Source organism: Takifugu rubripes, chromosome 22, assembly GCF_901000725.2.
Source record: "Takifugu rubripes chromosome 22, fTakRub1.2, whole genome shotgun sequence".
Classification (NCBI taxonomy): domain Eukaryota; kingdom Metazoa; phylum Chordata; class Actinopteri; order Tetraodontiformes; family Tetraodontidae; genus Takifugu; species Takifugu rubripes.
Window position 1 is genome coordinate 6019822 of NC_042306.1, and position 24021 is coordinate 6043842.

Below are 24021 nucleotides of genomic sequence, written 5' to 3' on the forward strand. Positions count from 1 at the left end.
GGGCCTGCTTTTCTTCAGCAGGGACAGGGAAGATGGTTAAAATTGATTGGAAGATGGATGGAGCCAAATACAGGACCATTCTGGAAGAAAACCTGTTGGAGTCTGCACAAGACCTGAGACTGGGACGGAGATTTATCTTCCAACAGGACAATTATCCAAAACATAATTGTCATAACAACAAACCTGAATCCAATTGAGAATCTGTGGAAAGAGCTGAAGACTGCTGTTCACAAATGCTCTCCATCCAACCTCACTGAGCTCGAGCTGTTTTGCAAGGAAGAATGGGCAAGAATTTCAGTCTCTCGATGTGCAAAACTGATAGAAACATACCCCAAGCGACTTGCAGCTGTAATTGGAGCAAAAGGTGGCGCTACAAAGTTTTAACGCAAGGGGGCCAAATAATATTGCACGCCCCACTTTTCAGTTTTTATTTGTTAAAAAAGTTTAAATTATTCAATAAATTTCGTTCCACTTCACGATTGTGTCCCACTTGTTGTTGTTTCTTGACAAAAAATGTAAATTTTATATCTTTATGTTTGAAGCCTGAAATGTGGCGAAAGGTTGCAAGGTTCAAGGGGGCCGAATACTTTCGCAAGGCACTGTATATATACAGTATATATATGTGTGTGTGTTTGTGTGTATATATATATATATATGTGTATGTCATACAACCTCCATGTTTTAGTTCATCTTAACAAATATTTAAGATGAATGGAACCATGAGCAGTTCAGTTGCAGATGTTGCCTTGAGAGGCAATATACTGTAGTTAGTCAGAATACTCAGATTAAGTCTAACTATATCTTGATATCAGTGGTGCAAAGTTGCTACCCTTTTTTACATATTCAAACAAAGCAATAATTATTAGAGTCAGGAATGGTGTATGAAGGTGTCACACAAACTGATATGTTATAAGAGTTGTTGAATCAATATGAGCAAAAGACGTGGTTCGCAAAGGACCAAATGAAGAATTTCTCAATGCTCGAATGCTACTGACAGTTATAGAATATAAACAATTCAGTTCGACCACTCTTCAGCTACAGTGCACTTACACTGCTGACCTTCAGGCCAGCTTCAACACTATTTACACTACTGACATCCCTTAAGTGGTACTTTTTAAAAAGTTCACTCATAATTCTTGGAAAACATAATTTACAATTACATTTTAATTCACAGATCAACTCCTTTGAGTGAAACAGGAATTGTTGAGCAATTTGACGAGTGAATACTGTTTCCTATATTGTCTTTTCTCATGAGCCGACTCATTTTGTTTCCTGTTTGGTCCAATGACGTTCCCTCAAAGAGTCGAGCCATAAATCCAACGCCGTTCTGTTTGATGTAAGACTTTCCAGCAAAGGTGTACAGGACTGGATTGGCACAGCTACTAGTGAAAGCAAAAGCCGAGGTGACCGCACGGCTGGATTTTGAGATAAGATCCAGTCTGCCAAAACAAAACCAGCATTTTTAATTTTTAACAGGTGTCAAAATTTCTGATTATGATGTTCTAAAATGATGGAGAAAAATTACTTCTTCTGATATGAAGTGATTAAAACATATGACTAATTTCACCATCAGAAAAAAGTAAACATGGTAAAATCCTCAGTGTTGAAGATTATCTTGTGATTTTTGAATGAGAAGGTATTGCAACCCTTTCTTACATTTCTCTTGTGGGTGAATCCTCTGGGTACCACTCAGCTGCCACCTTTCCCCCCCCCCAAAAAAAAAAAGAAAATGGAATTAATAAACATCTTTCAAAATTTCTTTTTTGTGTGAAAGCAGAATTGGAGATTTCAGAGAAACAAGCCTAGAACAACCCCGTACATACCTGTAACATATTGATAACATGGTATGGTAGCCAGAAAATGCCAAATGTCACCACTATGGCCAAGATGAGTTTCTCACTGTGGACCTTTCTTTGGAACTTGGTCTGCCTCAGGCGTCTCAGGATGAGCACATAGCACATTATAATGACAGCATAAGGAATAATGAATCCTGATACTGTCTCAAAGGTGTACTGAAACCTCACCTGCACAAAGATACAAAACAGGTCCTTTCAAATGCCATAAGAGAAGTATCTCCTGTAATGTTATCACTTTTTCGACTATACAGCACCACCACAGCATATGTGACATGAAAAAAATGAATAGTCAGAGTTTCTCTCTGATTGCCAGTTCACTACAGCAGCTTCAGTTTCTGATTGTTTGCTTTGTAGTTAGTAACTTGCTGTGTTGATGAAAGAGCTTTTGATTGACCTGGACATTACTGGACAATTTATTCATTTTCTGTATTTAAAAATAACAAAAAGTTGTTTTAATTTGTTTCATACAAAGTTAGAAAACAGTTCATTTTATGTTTATATAGAATTTGTCGTATGAGAAACCCACAACAGATGTTCCATGACATGAGTAAAAAGTTTTACTACTGCCACCATCAGTTGCTGCTTGGGTGCTTTCGACTGGGCTACATCCATTTGTAAAAATTCACTTAAGAGGCTATTTTAGTTCTATCTGACTGGTAGAGAGTTATATACTTCTAAGGAAAAAACAATGGTAGGTGGGACTAAGAGTTGAAGATATCATGCATGAGTCCCTGGAACTGCTATGGGGCCATTGTCAATAGTACCTTCTTTTCATCTTAAAAGTTCTCAGAATTGAAGAATCCTCTTGGATAAGAGGCAAAACATCTTCAAATAACTTTGAGGAATTCAAGTTGATATATTTCAAGATGACCCGAATGAAAGAAAACATTTTCCAGCATGTTCTTGACTTGTGGGTCATCTGGGCCGTGCTGACAGGTGTAAATGGCATTGGGAAATCTGGGTTTTGTAGGCCTAAGTTCTTAGTGCCTTAAAATCTTGTGCTTTCCCAGTCTGTCAAGAATGCTTTCTTTGGTTCTTTTAAACCACCGGCCTGCTCTGGTGAAGCTCTGACTACTCGTTTCTTTCAAAGATTGGCCCGTGACCTTGAGGTGTCCCTCTACTGCTGAGTCCTGGCCTGAAGAGTTCCCCAAATCGATCCCATATACTGGTACTGTGCAATCTTTACCACACCTGACTGAATAGACCACATTGCTCTTCTTGTGTTTTGTCTTTTGGGAGGACTCTTTTCTGCCTTAACCTGTTCCTATATTTAAAGTGAACAAGTGGTGTTTGTTGAAAAGTAATGAAATGTAGAGGATGAAAAATTTTGCTCTGTCCAGGTTTTTCTACACAGATTTTATTTCTTTTGCTGGATTTAATTAAAACCCCAGTTTGGATATCCACACATTTTCACAGCATCCCTAGTGTGTTTCTGCTCCGTTAATTGTCCCTCTGTATTTGTGGGTATATCCTGTGCTTGGTGTTTACCCCTATCCTTTAAAGTGGGTGGTGTGGAACAGAGTGGGTGTTTAACTCCGTGTGGGGTTTATGCAGATTTTCAGGTTGAGAGATTGGATTCAGTGTGGACTGCAAAGTCTTAAACTGTTTTCAGTTTGACCTCTTCATGGGAAACTTGCTGTTATGGTCCCCCTGTGATATGATCAGTGAAGGCCCCCATTTCCCTGGTTTTGGTTTTGACCTACCTGTCCCAGGTGAATGTTCAGATTTTGGCCAGAAATTAAGTCATCTTTGTCAGGCAAGAAAAATAGTTTCTAAACAGAGGAGGTGGCATAAGGCTCAAACTCTGCCACACAGTTCTCAGTGCCCCAACACACATCCATACCTGGCTCCATGTGACCTAGATGACTAACTATCCCAATGACTCGCGTATTAAACCTTCAACTCTTAACAATGCCCATACACACACACAACTCTACCAGTCAGAGGGAATTGAAGAAGCCCCTTGGATGATGGGTATTATTAAATATGTACTTCTGAATAAGAAATAAATATAATAAGAAATATGATGAATTAGAAAATAGTGGCCTACTTACATGTTGTGGCAGTGTGTGATTGGGAGCACAGACAAGTCTTATTTTATTTCTGTCATCAATATCCTCTCTTACTTCTCGAAAGACAGCGGATGGGATAGAAATCATCATCACCAGCACCCACATGCATATGATGGTCCTCTTCATGAATTTACTGGTGACAATAGAAGATATTTTCCTGGGCAACACCAAGACCACCATCCTGTGCATGCTCATCAGTGTGATCAAGAAGATAGAAGCATACATGTTGGAGTTGCACAGATAGAAGAGACCTTTGCACATGATGTCACCAAATAACCATGTCTGGTTGGCTAGATAGACAATGAAGAAGATGGTCAGGGCCATTAAGAGTCCATCAGCACACGCCAAGTTGAGGATGAGAAGGGTGGTTACTGAGCGTTGGCGGATACGTGCCAGGATGCTCCAGACAATGAAAAGGTTGCCAGGGACACCCAGAAGGAAGACCAAGCTGAGGATGAGGGCACCTAAGGTTGTGGAGAAGTCATTGCTCACAACACTCTCTTCCTCAATGTTTGTCTCATTTAAAAGTAAATGAGAAATTTTCAAGTTGTCCGTGCTAGCAGAATGGTTGATCCTGAGGATGACATGGAAATGTTAAAGAATTAAGGCGTCTTAGGTATCTTATTGTCAGACTAAGAATGTTACTAACCTGATTGAAAGAAACACATTAAAAAACTGTATACTTTTACGGTATTATCTATAATGCAATTTTATTTTGTATAATGGATCAAGTTTGTAAAATATCTGCAGTAACACTGCAGCAGAGACTTCATTGGCTTTGAACACGATGACAGTATTTATTTATTTATTACATTAACAATGTTACTAACCAGACTGAAGAACTATTTGGAACTACTCTATACCTTAAAATATTCACAATCTCACAGACATTTGTAAATAATATTCAGCTGGACTCTAGCGAACAATCTTTAATTTATTGTTTTCTTCTGGTTTGATTTCCTGTTTACATTTGTCAAGCTTCTCTATTCTGACATGAAAACAATACACAGCAGTTCATTCATTGAGACTATACTAATATTATGAGCATTTTACTATAAGTGAGAGAGACAAAATTCAATTGATTCAGAGACTTGATGTTTGAGAAACTACATTTTCTATTAAGTATGCATTTCCTGATAAGCCCAAATGGAGCCCTAATATTTGTATTGTGGTCAAACTTGAGTGCTTTATTTTCCCCTGATGGCTATATAATCAAGTGACCCTGTAAACAATGTGGCCAGATTTACTTCACTACAGAAGCAAAATGTCATGTCTAAGAAAGATATTGATGCTGTCATGGTCAATCATGGACAATTTTTCTCATGGGTGATTTCTAAAATCGAAAGTCAAATACTTCTTTTTTCCCATTTAAACACTTAAAAAATCTTCTAAGAAAATGATATTTTCAGTTACTGTTATATGGTTTAGTCCAAACTTTAGCAAGATGTAATTTGTCACTAACAATTTCAACCAGAAAAACAACAAAACACAGCATGAGTTAAAAATGCAGTCTCACTAACAACTGTACTAACATGGGCTGAAGTCAAGATATCTGATGTTTATGATGAACAAGATATAATTCTGTAATGTTTTATCTTTAAACTTTAAGAACTTTAAGACTTAAAGACTAAATTCCATTACGTACTGCAGCACATGGAAAATAACAAATCTCCATAGCACACCCTGATCATTAATAGAACCATAAAGGCATCAGTGTACAAAAGTAATGATAAAACATTTTGTAAAATAGATTTGTCACTTGGAGAGAAGCATAAAAATAGGAATTAGAATTGTGTGCTTGCTGCTCAACATAGATGTCATATTTAATATACTGGTAACTTTACTACAGCAGGAATTTAAACTTACATTATAAGATTTAACAATGGCTGGCAATCATAACGAAGGCTTAAGATAAATATTAGGACTTTATGAATAGCTCAAAAAAAGAAAATTTACCTTTTCAGGATGTGATGTTTCTCCATGGCGTGTGTCATATTCATTTTTCTTGCTGCCGTCTCACTCTCACTCTACAGACCATAATAAACCGAGTAACATTCTGTCACACAGGCTCTAACATGCTGTGCTTAAGAGGGTGTGTCCTGCAATCCCCCCCATTCCCAAAACAGAGTCTATTAATGTTAAACGAAGTACCCTGTTAAGTTGGGATCTATTCAAATTGTGCAGTTTGACATACGACACAATACAACACTATTTGCAACCATATATTTTTATTAGACGAATGTATTATTCCCTACCAATGCAAGCGTCACACCGAAAAATTCCATTTTATATATCCTGGGGCCCTTGTTACAGCATACGTCAATTGTTGAGTAATTTCAAGGAACGGTAGATGACTAGGTGATTCAAATTCTTGCACAAGCTCCATGTAAAGGATGAAGAGTGTACAAGCGGCAACTTGCAGAACGCACTCATACACACTCACACACCTAGCACCATACCGATTACAATTGCATGCCTAAATTAAAGTTACAGCAACCTTTTGCTCCAGCATATGTGATATGTTTGTTTGGAAATTTAGGATAATGATCTCAAATATTAATATTGCACACTGGAAATACTGATTAGCCTGACAATATTAATATTGGTCTCCAAATTCACAAGAGTACTGAAAAGTGTGAATTGGGTTTCACATAGGACAAAGTCCATTATCATCATTCTGCATGATGTGGTTCTGTGCTGGGAACATTGCTGATTGATGAATTTAACTCCTGTTGGAAGGAACAACCTCTAATACATGATAATGACATGTGGAAACGTCACATTTTAGGTGCTGCAGCCACTGAAGTGTTTTGGTCATCAACACCTCTGTTTGTAGTCTTCTCTAAGTGGAAAAAACACTGCTTTTCACACATTTTAGTGATCCAAACACATCCTCTGCACTGCAGTTTTTGGCCTTCTCTGAGAGCGAAAAACACTGTTTTATCATAAATTCTGAGATGAACACAATTCTTTGATTTCAGGGGCAAATCAGATAACTTTAACCATGGCAAAAAATGCTGACAAACTAAACCCATTGTGTCATCTAATTAATGTATTTCCATAATTTATGTCTATTCTCTTCTACCTGTCCCCCCCTTCACCTCCATCTCTGCCCAGTAGGCCATCAGCAGGAAGGTCCCCCTACATGAGCCTGGTCCTGCTCAAGGTTTCTTTCTGTTAAAGGGTAGTTTTTCCTACCATTGTTGCTTGTTGGGGGTCAGGCCCTGGGATTCCCCAGAGACAATTTTGATCGTAACAGTTGCTATATAAATAAAAATGAACTGAATTGAATTGCCAGACATTCCTGTCTCATGGTCCTCTTAAGGAGCAATACCCTGGCCTTGAGCACCTACAGTAGGTCTGGCAACAATGTGCCTCCTTAAGCACCGCTTTTTGGCATTGCTGGGCTTGGGATTCCTCTTCTTTCTGGTGGGGCGTGTCCTCCAACTCCACCTGCATCCTATCCAGAGAGGCATCACCCCAATAACCCTAAACTCCCTCTCATCTTTTAAAATTGAGATTAAAATTGCTTGCTTGTTTGTTTGTTTGTTTGTCATCAGGGTCCCCTGTTATGAGACTGTTCCTGCTCAAGGTCTCCTCCTGTTCAAATCAATCTTTATTTATATAGCGTCTTTTACAATCAAAATTGTTTCAAGACACTTTCCAGAGTCCCAGGGCCTAACCCCGGACAAGCAACAGTGGCAAGGAAAAACTCCCCTTTAACAGGAAGAAACCTTGAGCAGGACCAGGCTCATGTAGGGGGACCCTCCTGCTGATGGCCGGCTGGGTAGAGAGAGAGGAGAGGAGAGGAGAGGAGAGGAGAGGAGAGGAGAGGAGAGGAGAGGAGAGGAGAGGAGAGGAGAGGAGAGGAGAGGGAGAAGGAGAGGGAGAGGGAGAGGGAGAGGAGAGGATGGGCACAGAGCACAGAAACACATACAAAAATACACTATTTATACAGTGGGTCAGCGGGGCCGGAGGTCATCATGCAGCTACCTGTCAATGAATACAGAAGGGGGGGGGGGGGATGGAGAAGCAGAAAAACTACACAAGAATTAGCATAACTAGTCTGCTTGATGAGGAGGAGGAAAGGAGAGGAGAGGAGAGGAAACCATGACCCAATGGGGTGACAAAGGCCTGTCAGGTGATCATGTTTCCGGACCCCGGCAGCCTTGGCCTATCACAACATAACTAAGATGTTAACCTAATGATTAGATGACCACATAAGTATGATAATTTGTCTGTCTATAATAGTAACTGGAACTACAGAATTAGTAACAATAAGCTTTTTCAAAGAGGTAGGTTTTAAGCCTAATCTTAAAAGTAGTGATGTAGTAATGTGATCTCTTTTGTCAATACCTGTCAGAACTCTGGCTGCAGCATTTTGGATCAGCTGGAGGCTTCTTAAAAGGTTGTTTGAACACCCTGATAATAAAGAATTACAATAGTCCCGCCTGGAAGTAACAAATGCATGGACTAACTTTTCAGCATCATGTCGCGTCAGTAGCTTCCTGATCTTTGTGATGTTTCTCAAGTGAAAAAAGGCACTTCTAGAGACTGTTTTAATGTGTGAGTTGAAGGAGAGGTTTTGATCAAAAGTTACTCCAAGATTCCTCACACAGAGACTAGATGTTAATGAGATACCATCTAGAGTGATCATATGATCTAATCTATCCCTGAGAGGTTCAGGACCAAACACCATGATCTCAGTTTATCCTGAGTTAAGGAGGAGGAAATTTGAAGACATCCAGGACTTTATGTCTTTAAGACAGGTCTGAAGCTTCACTAACTTCTCTGTCTCCTCTGGTTTCATGGATAAATAAAGCTGAGTGTCATCAGCATAACAATGAAAATTTATCCCATGCTGCCGAATAATGTTCCCTAAGGGAAGCATGTACAATGTGAAGAGGATTGGTCCAAGTACAGAACATTGAGGAACTCCATGGCTAACCCTACTGTATGAGGAGGGAACACCATGGACATGAGCAAACTGGTATCTATCAGATAAATATGATCTCAACCAGTCTAGTGCTGTCCCTTTAATCCCAATCACATGTTCCAGTCTATGTAACAGGATGCTGTGATCAACTGTATCAAAAGCAGCACTGAGGTCCAGCAGAACCAGCATAGAGACCAGTCCATGATCTGAAGCTATAAGAAGATCATTAGTAACTTTAAGAAGTGCTGTTTTTTTGCTGTGATGAGCTCTAAAGCCTGACTGAAAAATCTCAAACAGGCTGTTTCTCTGCAGGTGCTACAGTAACTGAGTCACCATAACCTTCTCAAGAATTTTAGAGATAAAAGGAAGGTTGGATATCGGCCTGTAATTTGCTAACACATTGGGATCCAGTGATGGTTTTTTAAGCAACGGCTTAATCACTGCCACCTTGTAGGACCGGGGTACATACCCTGTCACTAAAGAACAATTGATCTGGTCCAGGACAGATCTGCCTATCACTGGTAAAACATCCTTCAACAGGTGTGTTGGGATGGGATCTAAAAGACACTTGGTGGTCATGGATTTCTGAATTAGCGAAGACGCCTCAGAAAAATATATAGGGGTGAAGGAGTTTAAGGGCTCGTTGGAGAACCTGTATGTACCCACTATGTACTATGGTGATGGTCCAGTTGTTGGGATGGCCTGGTTAGCTTTTTCTCTAATGGCTAGAACTTTATCAGTGAAGAAGCTCATGAAGTCTTCACCACTAAGGGAAGAAGGGATACGTGGATCTAAAACACTGTGACTCTTGGTTAATTTGGCCAGTGCTGAAAAGAAACCTGGGGTTGTTCTTATTATCCTCAATTAAAGAAGAAAAATAAGCTGTTCTAGCCTTGAGGGGGGCCTTTTTGTAAACTAATAGACAGTCTTTCCAGGCTACAGGATAGCTGTCTATTTTACAAGAATGCCACTTCCTTTCTAGTCTGCGCACTTTCTGCTTGAGGGTCCTGATATGTGAATTATACCAGGGGGCACACCTCCTCTGATTGACTATTTTCTTTTTCAGGGGGGCAACAGAATCAAGCGTGATTCTCAGTGAGGTTGCTGCACCTTCAGCAATAGAGTCAACCTCAGTAGGGCTAAAATTATAATGATTGATCCCTGGGGAAACACACAGTGGTCCTGGGATTAGCAGAGGGATCGCTTCCTTAAACTTAGCTACAGCATTATCTGAAAGACATCTGCTATAGTAAGACTGTGCTCTGAGCATAGAAGAATCCTTAATCAAAAATGTAAAAGTGATCAAAGAATGGTCTGACTGGAGTGGGTTCTGGGGGAACACTGACACATGTTCTACCTCAACACCATAAGTCACAACTAGATCTAGGGTGTGGTTGAAGTTATGAGTTGGTTGGTTTATCTGCTGGAGGAAACCAACTGACTCAAGTAATGAAATGAAGCCATGTCTAAAGCTGTCATTTACGTCTAGATGGATATTAAAGTCTCCAATAATAATGACTTTGTTTGTTCTAAGGACCAAGTCAGATAAGAAATCAGAGAACTCAGACAGGAATGCTGAATGTGGCCCAGCAGGGGGCCGATATACAATTACAAACAGAAGTGGCTTTTCTGTCTTCCAGCTCAGATGGGTGATGCCGAGAGTCAGGCTTTCAAATGAACTGGAGCCATGTTTTGGTCTAGGATTAACTTATACCTTGAAGTGATAGATTGCTGCCACTCCCCCTCCTCGACCAGTAACACGAGGAATATGATAAGATGGGTAGGAGGAGTAGATTCATTTAAGCTAACATACTCCTCCTCCTGAAGCCAGGTCTCAGTAAGACAAAATAAATCAATGTGATGATCTGCTATCAGGTCGTGCACTAACAGGGATTTACACAAAAGAGATCTAATATTTAACAGTCCACACTTAATTGTGATATTAGTTTCTCCAACTTGTGCTTTAGTATTAATTTTAATAAGATTATGGTGATTGACCGCTCCCCTGCTCTGTGCTTGGTGAACTTTTAACCGTGGAACAGAGACTACCTCTATCGTGTTAAATATGTTATTGTTGGTGGATGAGGGTTCTATGGAAGCAGCAGAGAGGTGTGTAAGACTACAACTCTGCATCCTGGTCTGGACCCTGGATTGTCAGGTCACTTTGGGTCTAATAAAATTAGCCAAATTACTAGAAATGAGAGAGGCACCATCTCTCCTAATCAGACCAGGTTTTCCCCAAAAAGTGCTCCAATTGTCTATAAAGGCCACCTGGTTTTCGAGGCACCACCATGACAGCCAGCGAGGAAGCGACGACATGCGACTAAACATTTCATCGTTGGCCAGATTGGGGAGGGAACCAGAGAATGCTTTGGACTCCGACATCGTTTTTGTGTAGTTGCACAACGACTCTATGTTAATTTTGGTGACCTCCGACTGACGAAGCCGGATGTCGTTGGCTCCGACGTGAATAATAACTTACGTTTACGTCTCGCTAGAAGCCATAAATTTGCTTCTATCCCGCTATGGCCCCCGGAATGCACTTGACTATGGTCGCTGGAGTCGTCTTCACGTAGCACAAAACAGAATCGCCAATTGCGAGGGTCGGTTTCTCAGCGGGTGTGTCGCCGAGTGGGGAAAAACGGTTAGCCACGGGAAGCGGTTGGTGGTTCACCGTGGGCCTTTGGTTTGGGCTACGCTTCCTGCGAACCGTCACCCAGCCGTCCTGGCTAGCCGGCTGCTGCCGGGGGACCGCTAGCTGAAGCTACACTATTTCTTCACTGTCTCTAAATCCATACTGAGTTGCTCCACTAGGACCAGTGCAAATATCACTGGACTGATGAGGGCCTATCACAACAAACATAACACGCTTCATTTTGGTCTCATCTCTAATTTTTTTGTTTTCTTAGATCCACATCTTCATTACATTTTGTAAAACAGAGCTGACTTTGGAGGGAAATGAATGTGTTTTTGTTTTTACCACTGGGTGGCAGCATATTCATATGAGATTACCTCATCTCACTCTCCCAGACTGGATTTTTATGAGTTCACTTTTATTTTGAAGTAATGCCGCTACAGAAGATTACCAACCTTGCATGCATATAAATGTGGCTTTTCTTTGAAGCACAGCCTGACCAAATGTGTTCAGATTTGTAAATCACATGGAAAATGAAGCTGTCTTTTGCCTGTATCAGGTAATAAAAAATCAAGTTTTTCTTTTTAGCTACCCTATAAACTACAGTTTCAGCAAATACGCCTCATGCAGTGGTGGCTCAGTTTATAACATTAAACTTCTTGTATCTACTATAACTGGTATATGTGTGGTATATGTGTACAGGAGTCTTCAAGGTATGCTTCACATTCTAAACACACATGATATTTGTGGCTGCTTGCTACTGCTTCATGAATGTTACAGAAAATCTGAATATGTCAACTAAAACAAAGGGGGTCAAACTGAGAAGAAGAAATACTTTTAAATAGCTGTAACTAACCCCATAGTTCTAAACACAATATAGTTGTTAAATATTGGTTATCAGATCAGGTTGTATCAGGTTGACTTTTATCTTCAGTCAGTATACAGATCTTTGTTCTCTCCCCAACCACACTGCAGCATTTTGTGATCAAACCGGGGTTTGACTATTGATCTCAAGACGGTAAAGGGGACAGTTAGAGAACTGCCTTGCCCTGTCAGTAAATTCCACTGTGAGAATAAAAGTAAGATGAAGGAGTAAGGTAGAAAGAGCAAGGGAGGCTGTGCGACATGGTGCTTGACCAGGATAAAGACTGCCAGAGAGTGTATGTTTATTGAAGTTTTTCATCTCCTGACTCAGACAGAGAGCAGACTACAGAGGATAATGAGAAACAGATCTGTGGTTGAGAGGAAGGGGAGGGAAACAAGATTGAAGAGAAGGTAGAACATTGAGGAGTTGGTCAGGAGAAAAGAGGAAGGAGGATTGGGGTTATAAAACATGGAAAATGGGAGGAGAGGAAAAAGTGACTTCCAAAAAAGGGGGGCTGTTAAGTACATCGCCACAGGAAATGGGCCCTCTTATGTTTCCAATGTGAATGTCACAGACCTGCTGGTCTACAATGGCAGACTTAGATGACGAGAAACTAGTTCCCATAACTTTGTGCTTCTGAATGAATTAAAAACACGTGTGATTGACTTCTAAAATGTTATAAGTAATCAATGCAAAAAAAAAAGTTATGAAGATGAACTAACTCCCCGTCAAGAACAGATAAAGAATAAGCAACTGATGAACAGATAATACAAATAAAACGCGAGACGGAGAGAGATTGGAGCGATTCATGGAGAAACCGCAAGAGGGGAAGAGGGGAGAGGAAGCAGGCTGGGAGTGGGGGGACTTCATGACTGACAGCCAAAAGGTCCTATGGAGAAAGAGTAACGGACCAACTGGAGCTAGGAACCCACCCAAAGGCAATTAAGGGTAAAGGACAAGAAAAAAATATTTGAATATTTAAACTTACCCCCTTCTCTCCGTCTTGACCGGGCATGATGAAGGAGCTGTGCAGACGGCGGAAAAGTCAGAGGGAAGTCAACGATTCTCGACCTACTGGAACCGAAAAGACAGATATGACTTCTCCTGTAAAGCCTGAAAGTTGAAAAAGTTGGAATTATTCGAGCAAGAGCCAGCCCTCGTCGTGTGAAAACAGCGTAGAATCTTTACTGGAATTTCATCCGAGATCGGCTATTCCGGGAATGACTCGCATTTAGGATCACATATAGGAGAAAGCAGCTCCAGGAAACCTTGGAGGCATACCGAGCACTCAATTGAACGCGGTTGCATTCATCTAGCTGTATCCTGTCCTTATCTGGTGGTGGGCGATGGGGGCCGCGCCAGGCGCGGGCTGGGATGAGGGCGAGTTCGAATTTAAGTTGGTCTTTGAAGAAGAGAGCCAGGGGCCATCGCCAGTGCGCACATCCGAACCGGACAACTCTGGAAACCCAGAGAAGAATGAGGATACCCTGCTGGACTATCCCGACACCAGGAACCTGGGTTAGAGTCATTTCTCTGATGATTGCATGTTAAAATTAAAGGGCCATGCTGTTGCACGGAAAATTATTTGCACAAGCGCGATAGCAGCCTTTATCTACGCGGTCAGTTCATGTGGATTTGTTTGGTCTGGATTGCGCTGCTTGCGTGCCTGTGTCTGTAAGCATGCCACCGTGTATATTAGTATGCTTTTGCTTTGCGTGAACATGTGCGCGCGTTTAAACTTTTTCTGACTTGCCTTTGCGCGTAATTCTAATAGCGCACGCCTGCGTGCAAACCCAGACTCAATGTGTTTCTAATCACATTTAATCAGCTGTGCGTGTGAGTACTGTATAGTTAACAACTGCCATATGGGAAGGAACCTCATATACACAGTCTCAGACTAACTTTACTCACTTAGATAATCTCTGTGTTTAAAGATATTTATGAATTTTGCTTTTAAGCTGGTCATTGAAGCTTCAGTGATTAGTTCGGCAGCATGGCCTTTTTAAATAACTGAAATCAAACGTGACAAAATTTGGAACATATTCATACAGTACCGTATTTTCACGACCATAAGGCGCACTGTAATAAAAGGTCTCAGTTACGGGTGCTATATCTGTATTTAAAACATACATAAGGCACACTGTATTATTAGGCGCATGCTAAAACATACAGTAAAAAATGACAACGGAAGTAAAACAGTGAGTTTCGACACAGTTAACAAAATATTCATTCTTCCGCCACAAAACCATCAAAGTTTTCATCTCCTGTATCTGAATTAAACAGCTGCGCTATTTCGATGTCCAACATCCCGAATTCCTCTTCTTCATCATCTGAATCAGACTCACCAACCGGTTCTGCTTCAGCGTTGATGCCGACTTTTGTGAAAGCTATTACAATACATGAAGATGGTATCATAGCCCAGGACCTACTCTACTGTTGGAGTTTAAATGAGGTTTCTTTAAAGAACAAGATATTTTGTTCCCTAAATACAAGTGCTCTGTAGAAGAAAAAAGCTATTTGGAAGTATGACAAGAGCTAACTCTGACTCAAACTTGATTGTATTTAACATTTAACTCTCCATTTCTCTTGAAGGTTTAACTCAGGAATAAGAATAAAATGTGTTTTATCCTGTAAATTTGAAATTAGCTTCATTGTCTTAAATAGGTCATTTTCTGTACTCAAGCTTACAAATCACAGTTTGCTTGTTTGCTGTGCTACCAGCGAAACAGTTGCCTCAGCATTACACATTTAATTACTTGGAAATATTTATGTTGCCAGGAAACAATTGAAGCCATTTTCACACAGACCTCATTTCTTGGCACTTGCAGATGTACATTGATCTTTACCAAAACGGACTTCACAATCTGTGGCGAGTGCTGCTGCCACTTTCCAGGGTTTGTGTCATCTGATTGTTTGGGCCCAAATCTCCGACAAGGTCTTTGAACATACATTGAAAAAGACACGGACTGTTTTGAATCAAATTTTTAAATGTCTTTATTATGAATGAATGTTCTTAAAATCAGCACATTTTCAAGCTCAGGTCACAGGCAAAAGCCTCTAAAACATAGGTGTCAAACTCTAAAATTTGGTCCGCAGTGTAATTATATTTGGCCCGCGAAGCCATACCAATTGACTATTAGAGCTGGCCCACCGGCATTATTGCTTAAAGATAACTACCCCTCTGAAAAATTATTAAAGGGCAGTAAATGAAGCATTTTTTTAAAAAAAGAAGAAAGCAACAACAAAGAGAGTTGGAGAAGGGAACACTGTCATCATTTAATAGCATCTCAATGTTGTTCTTTGTAGGTGATTATAGCGTAACTGAAGAAAAGCTCCACTCTAAACTTCATCCTACTTCAGTGCCACAGATTTTGGTGTTTACGTACATTCGGTGTTTGAATTTATCCATTTCTCAGTTGCAGATAATCACCTAGCTACATCTCATGATGAACACTTGATCATCATCCCCAGTCCACCTCCCTTAGTCAGTCAGCAAGCTGGGATGAATTCCCCTCCACCACGACGTGCCGCCATCAGAGAGTTCATCGGGACCTATGAGAGCCTGCCGGCACGTTCTGTCCAGGTAAATCTGAACACAAACTATAACACAACTATAACTATAATAACTACAAATATAACTATAATAACTAGTAATTATTGTTTTGTTTTTTACATGTTTTACTTTGAAAAAAAATATATATTAAGACTGGATGTTGTCAAACATAAATACAGTGTAATCATTTGTATATTTAAGTATTTAATTGAACTTGGCACAATGACAACATACACATGTTGAAACACTCAAATGCAACATGAACTGTGGACATTACCGTCCACTTCAGGACAACACTAAATATTTTTTGATTTTTTCAGGAGTTATGGTTTCCTGCTGCCTTGGGTAACAAGCAGGGTGGTACCTCATGATTTGATTCCCTAGAGATCACCTCGAATAGATATTTAAAAAGTGCACAAAGATATCTCTCTACATTTTGATACAAAGATCTTCTAACTTTCCCTCCAGGTTTCAGAGTCTCGTGTGGTTGAGTGCCCAAGTATTCAGATAACTACAATCTCCCCAGAAGATGACCCACCTTCCACTGTTTCAAGGTACTGGGATATGGGTGATGGTGGTGGTGGTGGTTGCTGGGACAGGGAGCGTCTCTACCTTCCACTGCTGGATCCTTTTACTTACCGTGACAGATGCCCCAGCTCCCCAAGTCCTAGCCCTGCCTCCAGCCCCTCTTCCCGAGGATGGCTCAGCCCCGCTTCGAGCTGTGATTCCCTCTTGGTGGAGGAGGAAGACGTGAACGATGCCACAATGAACTTTATGCACTCTCCATCCTCAAGGCCCACATCCCCTGGGGGTAAAAAGCGTAGGAACACACCTTTTGCCTCCCCCGACACAAGGAGAAGCAGTTATTCAGAAGACCTGCATGGCTGCGACCTCGAGGGTGGAGACTCCATCAACCTGACTCAGGCGCAGCCAATCAGTTGTGAGCTCAGCATCCCACAGAAAACCAGGAAGACATCACTGGGGCAGGTGAAGATTGGTGGCTTCATAGTCATTAAAATAAATACATTTTAGTCATTGTAGCAAACCTTTGTGTCCTCTAGTTGTCTCCCAGGGAGGTAGACCAGGAGCAGTCTCCAGGCCCCAGCTCACCCTGCCTGCTCTCAGAGACCCAGAAGACCAGGAGAGAGCCTCCATCACTGGGCATGGACTACCTCTCTGTACCTCCTGCCCTTGCCTGGGGCAGAGCCCGAGTCAATACCCACAGCCCTTTGTTCAGGCAAGGATACACGTCACCATATCATATAATAATGTTTTTTGTCTCAGTTGTACTCTGAGTCGGTGAAGGTAAACATGCATAGCTCTTAATTTTCATGAAATAAACTATAACGAAAGTTGTCATTTTCCAGAGTTGTATGAATGCGAAAATATTGAACAAAGATAGTTGTAATTTAGGCACAATTTTAGCTTCATGAATGTTAATGTTTAATAGAATGGTGTTACAATACAACAGTCTGCTGTTTAAGTGCACAGAATATAGATTTTTGCTAATCTATGTACATTTTTAAATAGCTAAATAGCTCAAGGATCATCATAATTTGAAGCTTGTTTGATGGTGATTTGCTTTATGTAATCACAGATATCACAGTGAATATGTGGCATGCTGATTGTGTATTGATTAAATATGGTGGTAGGTCTAATGCGCTGCCACCACTTGACTGGCCACTGCCTTCCCAGTTTGACCAGTATGAGCTACGTATTGAGGTGCAGCCTCGTCCTCACCATAGAGCCCACTATGAAACGGAAGGGAGCAGAGGAGCTGTGAAGGCTACACCGACAGGACATCCTGTCGTCAAGGTGAAATACAAATCTGCAGCTACAGGTGGTTGTAGATACAGAAACAGAATAGTTTCAAAACATTGGAACAAGATCTTGGGAGATGTGATGTTTTTACTGTTTTATTCTGTCCGCAGCTATGTGGATTCACTGAGAGGAAGCCACTCTCCTTGCAGGTTTTTGTCGGAACAGCCGATGACCGATCAATCCGGCCACATCCCTTCTATCAGATACACAGGTGGAAACAAACGCCAATCAATTATTAGCAATTTATGATTTATTTCACCCTTCTGTCATTTTCTGTTAATCAAGACTGCTCATCATTCATCAAAATGTCACTCTAACCAACTTAGAACTGAACCCCTGACCCTCTGTTGTTCCTGTCAGCAGTTATAATTGAAAATGTAAAAACAGTATAAACATAACTGTGAAGATAATGTAATCTATGCTTACATAGATCCTTGGTATCAGCATGCTAAAAACAAACAAACTTTTCAAACTTTTCTCAATAAAGTTTACAAAGATATAATGTGTCATTACAATTAATAACATATCATAATTATTTATGACATTTATTTATTTATATTATTATAATTATAGGAATTGTATGTATGGACATGGATCATTATGCAATGTTTTCATCCAGAAGTAACAAAATCAAAATCAATTTAGCAAAACCACTTTTCATAAACCGTAAAAGATCCTTCATTTTTGGAATTTGTAAATAACTTAACCCTATAAAGCCTGACACATCAAAAAATAGCCAGAAAATTCTAATTTTTGGGAAATGAGATGTTTATTGAACCTTTTAACAAAATCCCAATTTTTTTTTTATTTTGTTTATGACATTTTTTTTGTATCAAATATGATACATTAGGCGATTTCGGCAACTTTTAGCTCACGACTATGTTAACTTTAGACACAAAAACAAAGTTTGCCCATAACATTTTTACAATATAGAACATGAACAACATTTTTCTCTTTGTTTTTTTTGCATAGCACTTTTTAGCACAAGAGGCACACTGCAGCCTCTACGGGGTGGTGTTGGAGTTGTTTCTGGAGAGGACAGTGGTCTGCCACACTTGATTTTGGTTTAGAAAAAAGAGACGTCTCAGAATCTCGCGTATCAAATATGATACAAACGGCTTTAAAGGGTTAAACTTAGCACATATCATCTTCCCCCACCCCACCCTTCGGCATCTTTCCTCATTGCAATTCCATGAATTTGGTGGATAGGAGAATTGGTAGATTAGTAGACTGACTTGTCAGTGTAGGATCAGAGGTGGGTTTGAGGTGCAATAAATGCTGTTTTCTCTTTTGACAGGGTGACAGGAAAGATGGTGGGCACTGCCAGTCATGAGAGTGTCCAGGCAGGAACCAAACTTTTGGACATCCCCCTCACGCCCGAGAACAACATGACAGTGCTGTGAGTGGTGCAGACAGGAAAGCTCAAGGCGTTCACCCTTTATTTTGAACTAAAAATGTTCAGTTTTTCTTATGGATGTATGGGTTTTCTTATAGTTTACCTAGAAAACTTTGATTAAATGATTTATCATGGATCTTTGGGGAAGCAACCCAGGTAATAATTATTAGAAGATCCATTTTGTAACTTTTTCCAAGAAAACAAAACCCTTCTCTATAGGAAGGTTATCATGTTATCATGTGATGTATTGTAAATTGGGTAAACTAGTAACCAGTAAACTGATAAATTGCTTAATGCCATAGTAAGTAATGGAGTAATAGCTTTTATTGGATTCAGCACTGATTGAGCTGCACTGACACATCTCCCTACAGTCCAAGATGTTTTCTTTAACTTGCAGTTTTTGTAGATCTGTCCCAGAATGTTATCTGCATTTAAATAATCATTAAATCCAGCAGGCATTTTCATGTAGATGGTGGTAAGTTATTAAAAGTAACAATGACATGAATGTAAACAAGTCTCTGTGTTGTAGCATTGACTGTGCCGGGATTCTAAAGCTGAGGAACTCAGACATTGAGCTAAGGAAAGGAGAAACAGATGTTGGAAGGAAGAACACACGTGTCCGTTTAGTATTTCGTGTCCATCTTCCTCTTGCGCCCCCTGTCGCTCCTTCTGGGCGAGTCTTGGCTCTACAGGTTGCCTCATTGCCCATTGAATGCTGTGAGTAAAGTTTTATTTTCAAGCAGATTGACACATAGTTGGAGATATCAGAATGTTTCCAATTCTTATTAAATTGGGTGCATTTAGTGCAGCTGAGATTTCACTTTTTTTTCTCTCTCATTCTTTGCTACCTCAGCCCAGCGTTCAGCTCAGGAGCTTCCCGTTATTGAGTCCATCAGTCTTACTTCTTGCTCAGTTGAGGGAGGGGAAGAACTCATGTTGAGTGGTTCAAACTTCTTGCCAGTCTCAAGAGTCCTGTTTACAGAAAGAGGGACAGGTAAAAGTCCCTACATCATTTTTTCATATTGTTGATGATGTTTATTTCTGTTGCATCTTCTGTGTTCTCAAAATCAGAGTTCTACAGTGCAAAAGAGCCAAAATGGGACATGGGAAAAAAAACTACATTAAACATATTATTTGCAGTGTTTTTCCACCTAGATTATACTTCATTTAAGTTGTGCTCTTTTAGATGGTAAATTCCAGTGGGAGGAGGAGGCCCATGTTGACCGCGACAACAGCAATGAGGTAAATGATAAAATCAGGAAAATGTGGTAAGAGTCAGCTAAGCTAACTGTTCTTATTTCAGTGTTTGCTGTGTGTGAGGATCCCCACCTACAGCGACCTCTCCATCGCTCGCCCAGTGTCCGTTAATCTTTATGTCTCCAATGGGAAAAGGAAAAGGAGCAGCACTCATTGCTTCAAGTATCTTCCCAGTGAGTCTTTTTAAAAAGAGATTTCAATAACAACAAAAATTATTATTTTGAAATTTCCCTTACATTTACAGCATGCCTTTGAAAACATTATACACAACTTTAACTTTGTAACTATCTACCAACTTAAAAAATAACTATTCCCAAGAGAGATAATTTTTACCACCTTGTGGTAGAATTTTCTTAATGATTGAAATGTGAAAAACTACAAAATTATATGATATGATTGAAAAGAAGTTATTATTTGTCAATGTTGTTTCTTCTTTCTCCTAACAGTCATGTTTAAAGAAGAGGACCCCTTACTGTCCTCCCTTCAGCCCTCAGCCCAGCACCTGGATAGGGGGACTGTGTGTCAATTGGCTGGTCAGCGTAGCATAGACAGGGGTTTCCACATGAGAAGTGATCCCATGAATAAAGACAGAGGCCTGGGCTTCCACTTTTCTCCCTACCCTTCCACTTACTCCCCTCCCTGTCCAACTATGTCTTGCCCTGATGATTACATCTCCAAACCTGACGTGGTATTGGAGGAGCCCAGGGCAATTCTGTCAGAGCGTCACCCCAGCTTTGAAAACCTGGAGCTGGGCTTCACTGAGCTCCTCCCCCCTCTGTATTCCCGTGGGCCACAGGCCCATTCCCCTTCCCCATGGCTGGACTCACCTTACTTGTCCTCTTCACCTTCACCGTCGCACTCTTCCTCTTTTAGCCCATTTCCTGCCAGTAGTCCAATCTCCACCTCCCCTCTCCCTCCCATCCCCACCTCCCCTTACCTGCAGTGCTCTCCATATCCTCAAGAGGTGTGCTCCTCCCCTCCTTCCAGACCCAGCCCTTATCAGAACATCAGCTCAACACCATACTCTCAATATGATAGCTGGGAGATGCAAGGAGGAGCAGTGGAAACTGAATATGTCAGAGAGAGGGCTGAAAAAATTCAGGAGTGCCCACTAGAGTTTAACAGCTCTGCGTCTATGCACCATATTACATTTGATGAAGGTGAGCTACATGTGTTTTTCTTTCCATGCAATAACAATGATAATGATTTCATTCATGTGCATATATGTGTTCATCTGCAGATATATGCACATAGGTAAATATATACACTGTATGTCTGTATGTTATTCATTGATTGATAATAAGCTTTCAAGCTCTTCATTTAGTCAAATAAAAGTTAAAATATTCAGTCTATACATGCTGCGCTATGTGTTAGGACTCAGGTGTGGTCACATTACTATCCTGATAAGATATATTAGTACATTAACAACGTGATTTTATCAACCGCAAATTATAGATACAACAAATAATACTTGAAATCAAACTATTTCACTGTATTTATGAAATACAATTTCACTCTGTTTACCAGAACTATAACACCCAGCAAAAAAAAGGCATTATGAAGTAGCGAATAGTGTTAATTTTTGACACAAGTAGACAGAGTATAGAATAAAAGGACTTCCTCCCTGGGCGGTGGGAAAGTATACCAGCTGCAAAAGAGTGAGCAGATGTCTCCTGATGCTACTTCTGATATTTGAGCCCAATTAAACTAAATAATAGTAACTTTAAGACTGAAACATGTTCTCATCAGGGCTAAACAAGCACAAAGTGATTATTCCCTTGATTCTGTCTTTATAATGTGAGTTAACATTCTCAGAAACCTAGGAAATGTGGATATGAAATGGTGCGATGAACAGCATTGTGACTTTCTCTTTTTCCTCCATAGTAACACAATTAATTGGGGAGGATATCCACTCTTACCAGTCGCAGATGAACAACTAGCCAAACTGAGCTGACACTTGTGCCTTTTATTCTTCACCATCATTTTAAAAAAAATTCTATGCTGCTGGTATTAAGATGCTAGTTACAATGAATTCTGTCATTTTGACCACAGGAAATTGCTGTTGTTTTATAAAGGAAATATAATGTTTTAACATCCTATCAACATAAATTATATAAGGACGTGTCTGGGTTCAGTGTGCTTTTTTCTGTTTTTCTTGCAAAAGCAAAACTGATTCAAATTCAAAATAAATGAATGAATTACAAAAAGGGGTGGTGGTCTCTCAGTCTCCATGGGAGATGTGATGAGTTCTCAGTTTAAGCTCTGGTGCAGACGAATCTTGGGAGTACTGCCGAGGTACCCTTATGCAAGGTACCAAACCCCGCAATGCTCTGCGATAAGCTGGTGACACAGAGGTGTACCCTGCCTTCACGCAGATGCAGCTGGGACGGACTCAGCACCCTCCCTGAGACCCCAAAAAGGATGAAGCAGTCAAGAAAAAGAAGAAAATACAAGAAAGGAAATTACAACATTCAACTACACTCATATTTCCCCTTAATCACAATCATGAGACACAAGTAATAAAACAGCTTAGCTTTTCCTGCTGTAAAAAAGCACATTTCATCAGAGTCAAGTGGTAAATAAGCTCAGTAGGTCTGGTAGAGAAAATGGCTACATCTGGCTGTTGTTAATGGATGGCTCAGGCAGTGCGTAGAGACCTTGTAAAAAATGCACCAATCTCATCAAATGATGCTCAAGTGGTGTATATATATTTTCATGCCAGGTTTATGTGTGGAAATGGATCTGCACAACCATAAAAGGCCATGTCAGGAACTTGAGACTGAATAAGTGTTAAGGCAACAGGATAGAGCTTTGAAAAGCTTTTAGCAATAATGTAAGTGCATTATCTCAAACAATATTTTCTCTGTGACACAATTAATGTCCATTTCCTTCTTTCTTCCAAGCAGTAGTTTAAGAATGTTTACGATAGGTAAATAATTCGATATTAATAATTAATAATTTGATATTAGCTTTATCACAGTTTCCTTACAGATTTTTAACATCCTACAAAGAAATTGTTTGGATTCCTTTTTCTAAAAAAAACCCAACCTTTTATTTAAAGCACCAGAGACAGAAGTTTTAAGTATACTGTCCACAGCAAAATATTTATATCCTATGCACTTAGCCAACTCGGGAACATGATCTGATGTTCAGCCACTGGCAGAGATGTGCACTAATCTCAGTGTCATTCAGTCTGACTGACATGCACAGGTTCATGGAAATATTGATCCTTAATGGAAATGCCAACAATCAGCAGTGAATGCAGGTGATAACAGAGTGATTATTTTGTCTGAACATGGGTCACACACATGGACAAGCCAAACATCAAACTAAGTATGAGAACACAAAGGTTTGTGGGAGTAGTAAAGCCATCTGGCTACATCTGACAGCTGTTCATGTGAGATGTACTGAAAAGAATGCAGATTTTTAAACACACTGTGTCTCTACCATTACTGATTTTGTATTAGAGTAGCTCAGTCTGTAGGGGGCTGAAAAATGGAGGGCTCTCAGTTTGGAGAAAACTTGAAACATTTTCTGGTAGTAGGGGGAGATGCCTTCAGAGTACTCCTGAGGTTCCCTTGAGCAAGTTATCAAACCCCCAAATGCTTGCATAGGGTCCTGGATGAACTG

General features: G+C 40.3%; 2 protein-coding genes across 5 annotated transcripts; one reads left to right on the forward strand and one right to left on the reverse strand.

Annotated features, from left to right (window-relative positions):
* Positions 1 to 788: 788 nt before the first annotated feature.
* On the reverse strand, positions 789 to 13394 carry ltb4r2b (leukotriene B4 receptor 2b). 2 transcript variants are annotated; one of them, XM_029831322.1, is made up of 6 exons: positions 13353 to 13394; positions 5885 to 5955; positions 3911 to 4502; positions 1824 to 2024; positions 1657 to 1700; positions 789 to 1439 (listed from the first exon to the last, which is right to left on the reverse strand). In XM_029831322.1, exons 1-6 carry the CDS (start codon positions 13377 to 13379, stop codon positions 1169 to 1171), a joined length of 1206 nt encoding a protein of 401 aa, XP_029687182.1. In that variant the 5' UTR covers positions 13380 to 13394; the 3' UTR covers positions 789 to 1168. The 2 variants fall into 2 exon arrangements, with proteins under 2 accessions (XP_029687182.1, XP_011615339.1); XM_011617037.2 differs by lacking the exon at positions 13353 to 13394 and adding an exon at positions 6184 to 7028.
* On the forward strand, positions 13354 to 22515 carry nfatc4 (nuclear factor of activated T cells 4). 3 transcript variants are annotated; one of them, XM_011619566.1, is made up of 14 exons: positions 13355 to 13882; positions 15781 to 15947; positions 16386 to 16471; positions 16712 to 16904; positions 16979 to 17154; positions 17570 to 17732; positions 17849 to 17949; positions 19036 to 19137; positions 19664 to 19851; positions 19988 to 20128; positions 20321 to 20376; positions 20438 to 20564; positions 20838 to 21551; positions 22276 to 22515. In XM_011619566.1, exons 1-14 carry the CDS (start codon positions 13711 to 13713, stop codon positions 22329 to 22331), a joined length of 2442 nt encoding a protein of 813 aa, XP_011617868.1. In that variant the 5' UTR covers positions 13355 to 13710; the 3' UTR covers positions 22332 to 22515. The 3 variants fall into 3 exon arrangements, with proteins under 3 accessions (XP_011617866.1, XP_011617868.1, XP_003978288.2); XM_011619564.2 differs by having other exon boundaries at positions 13354 to 13882; positions 16386 to 16904; positions 17888 to 17949; XM_003978239.2 differs by having other exon boundaries at positions 16386 to 16904.
* The last annotated feature ends 1506 nt before the right edge of the window (positions 22516 to 24021 follow it).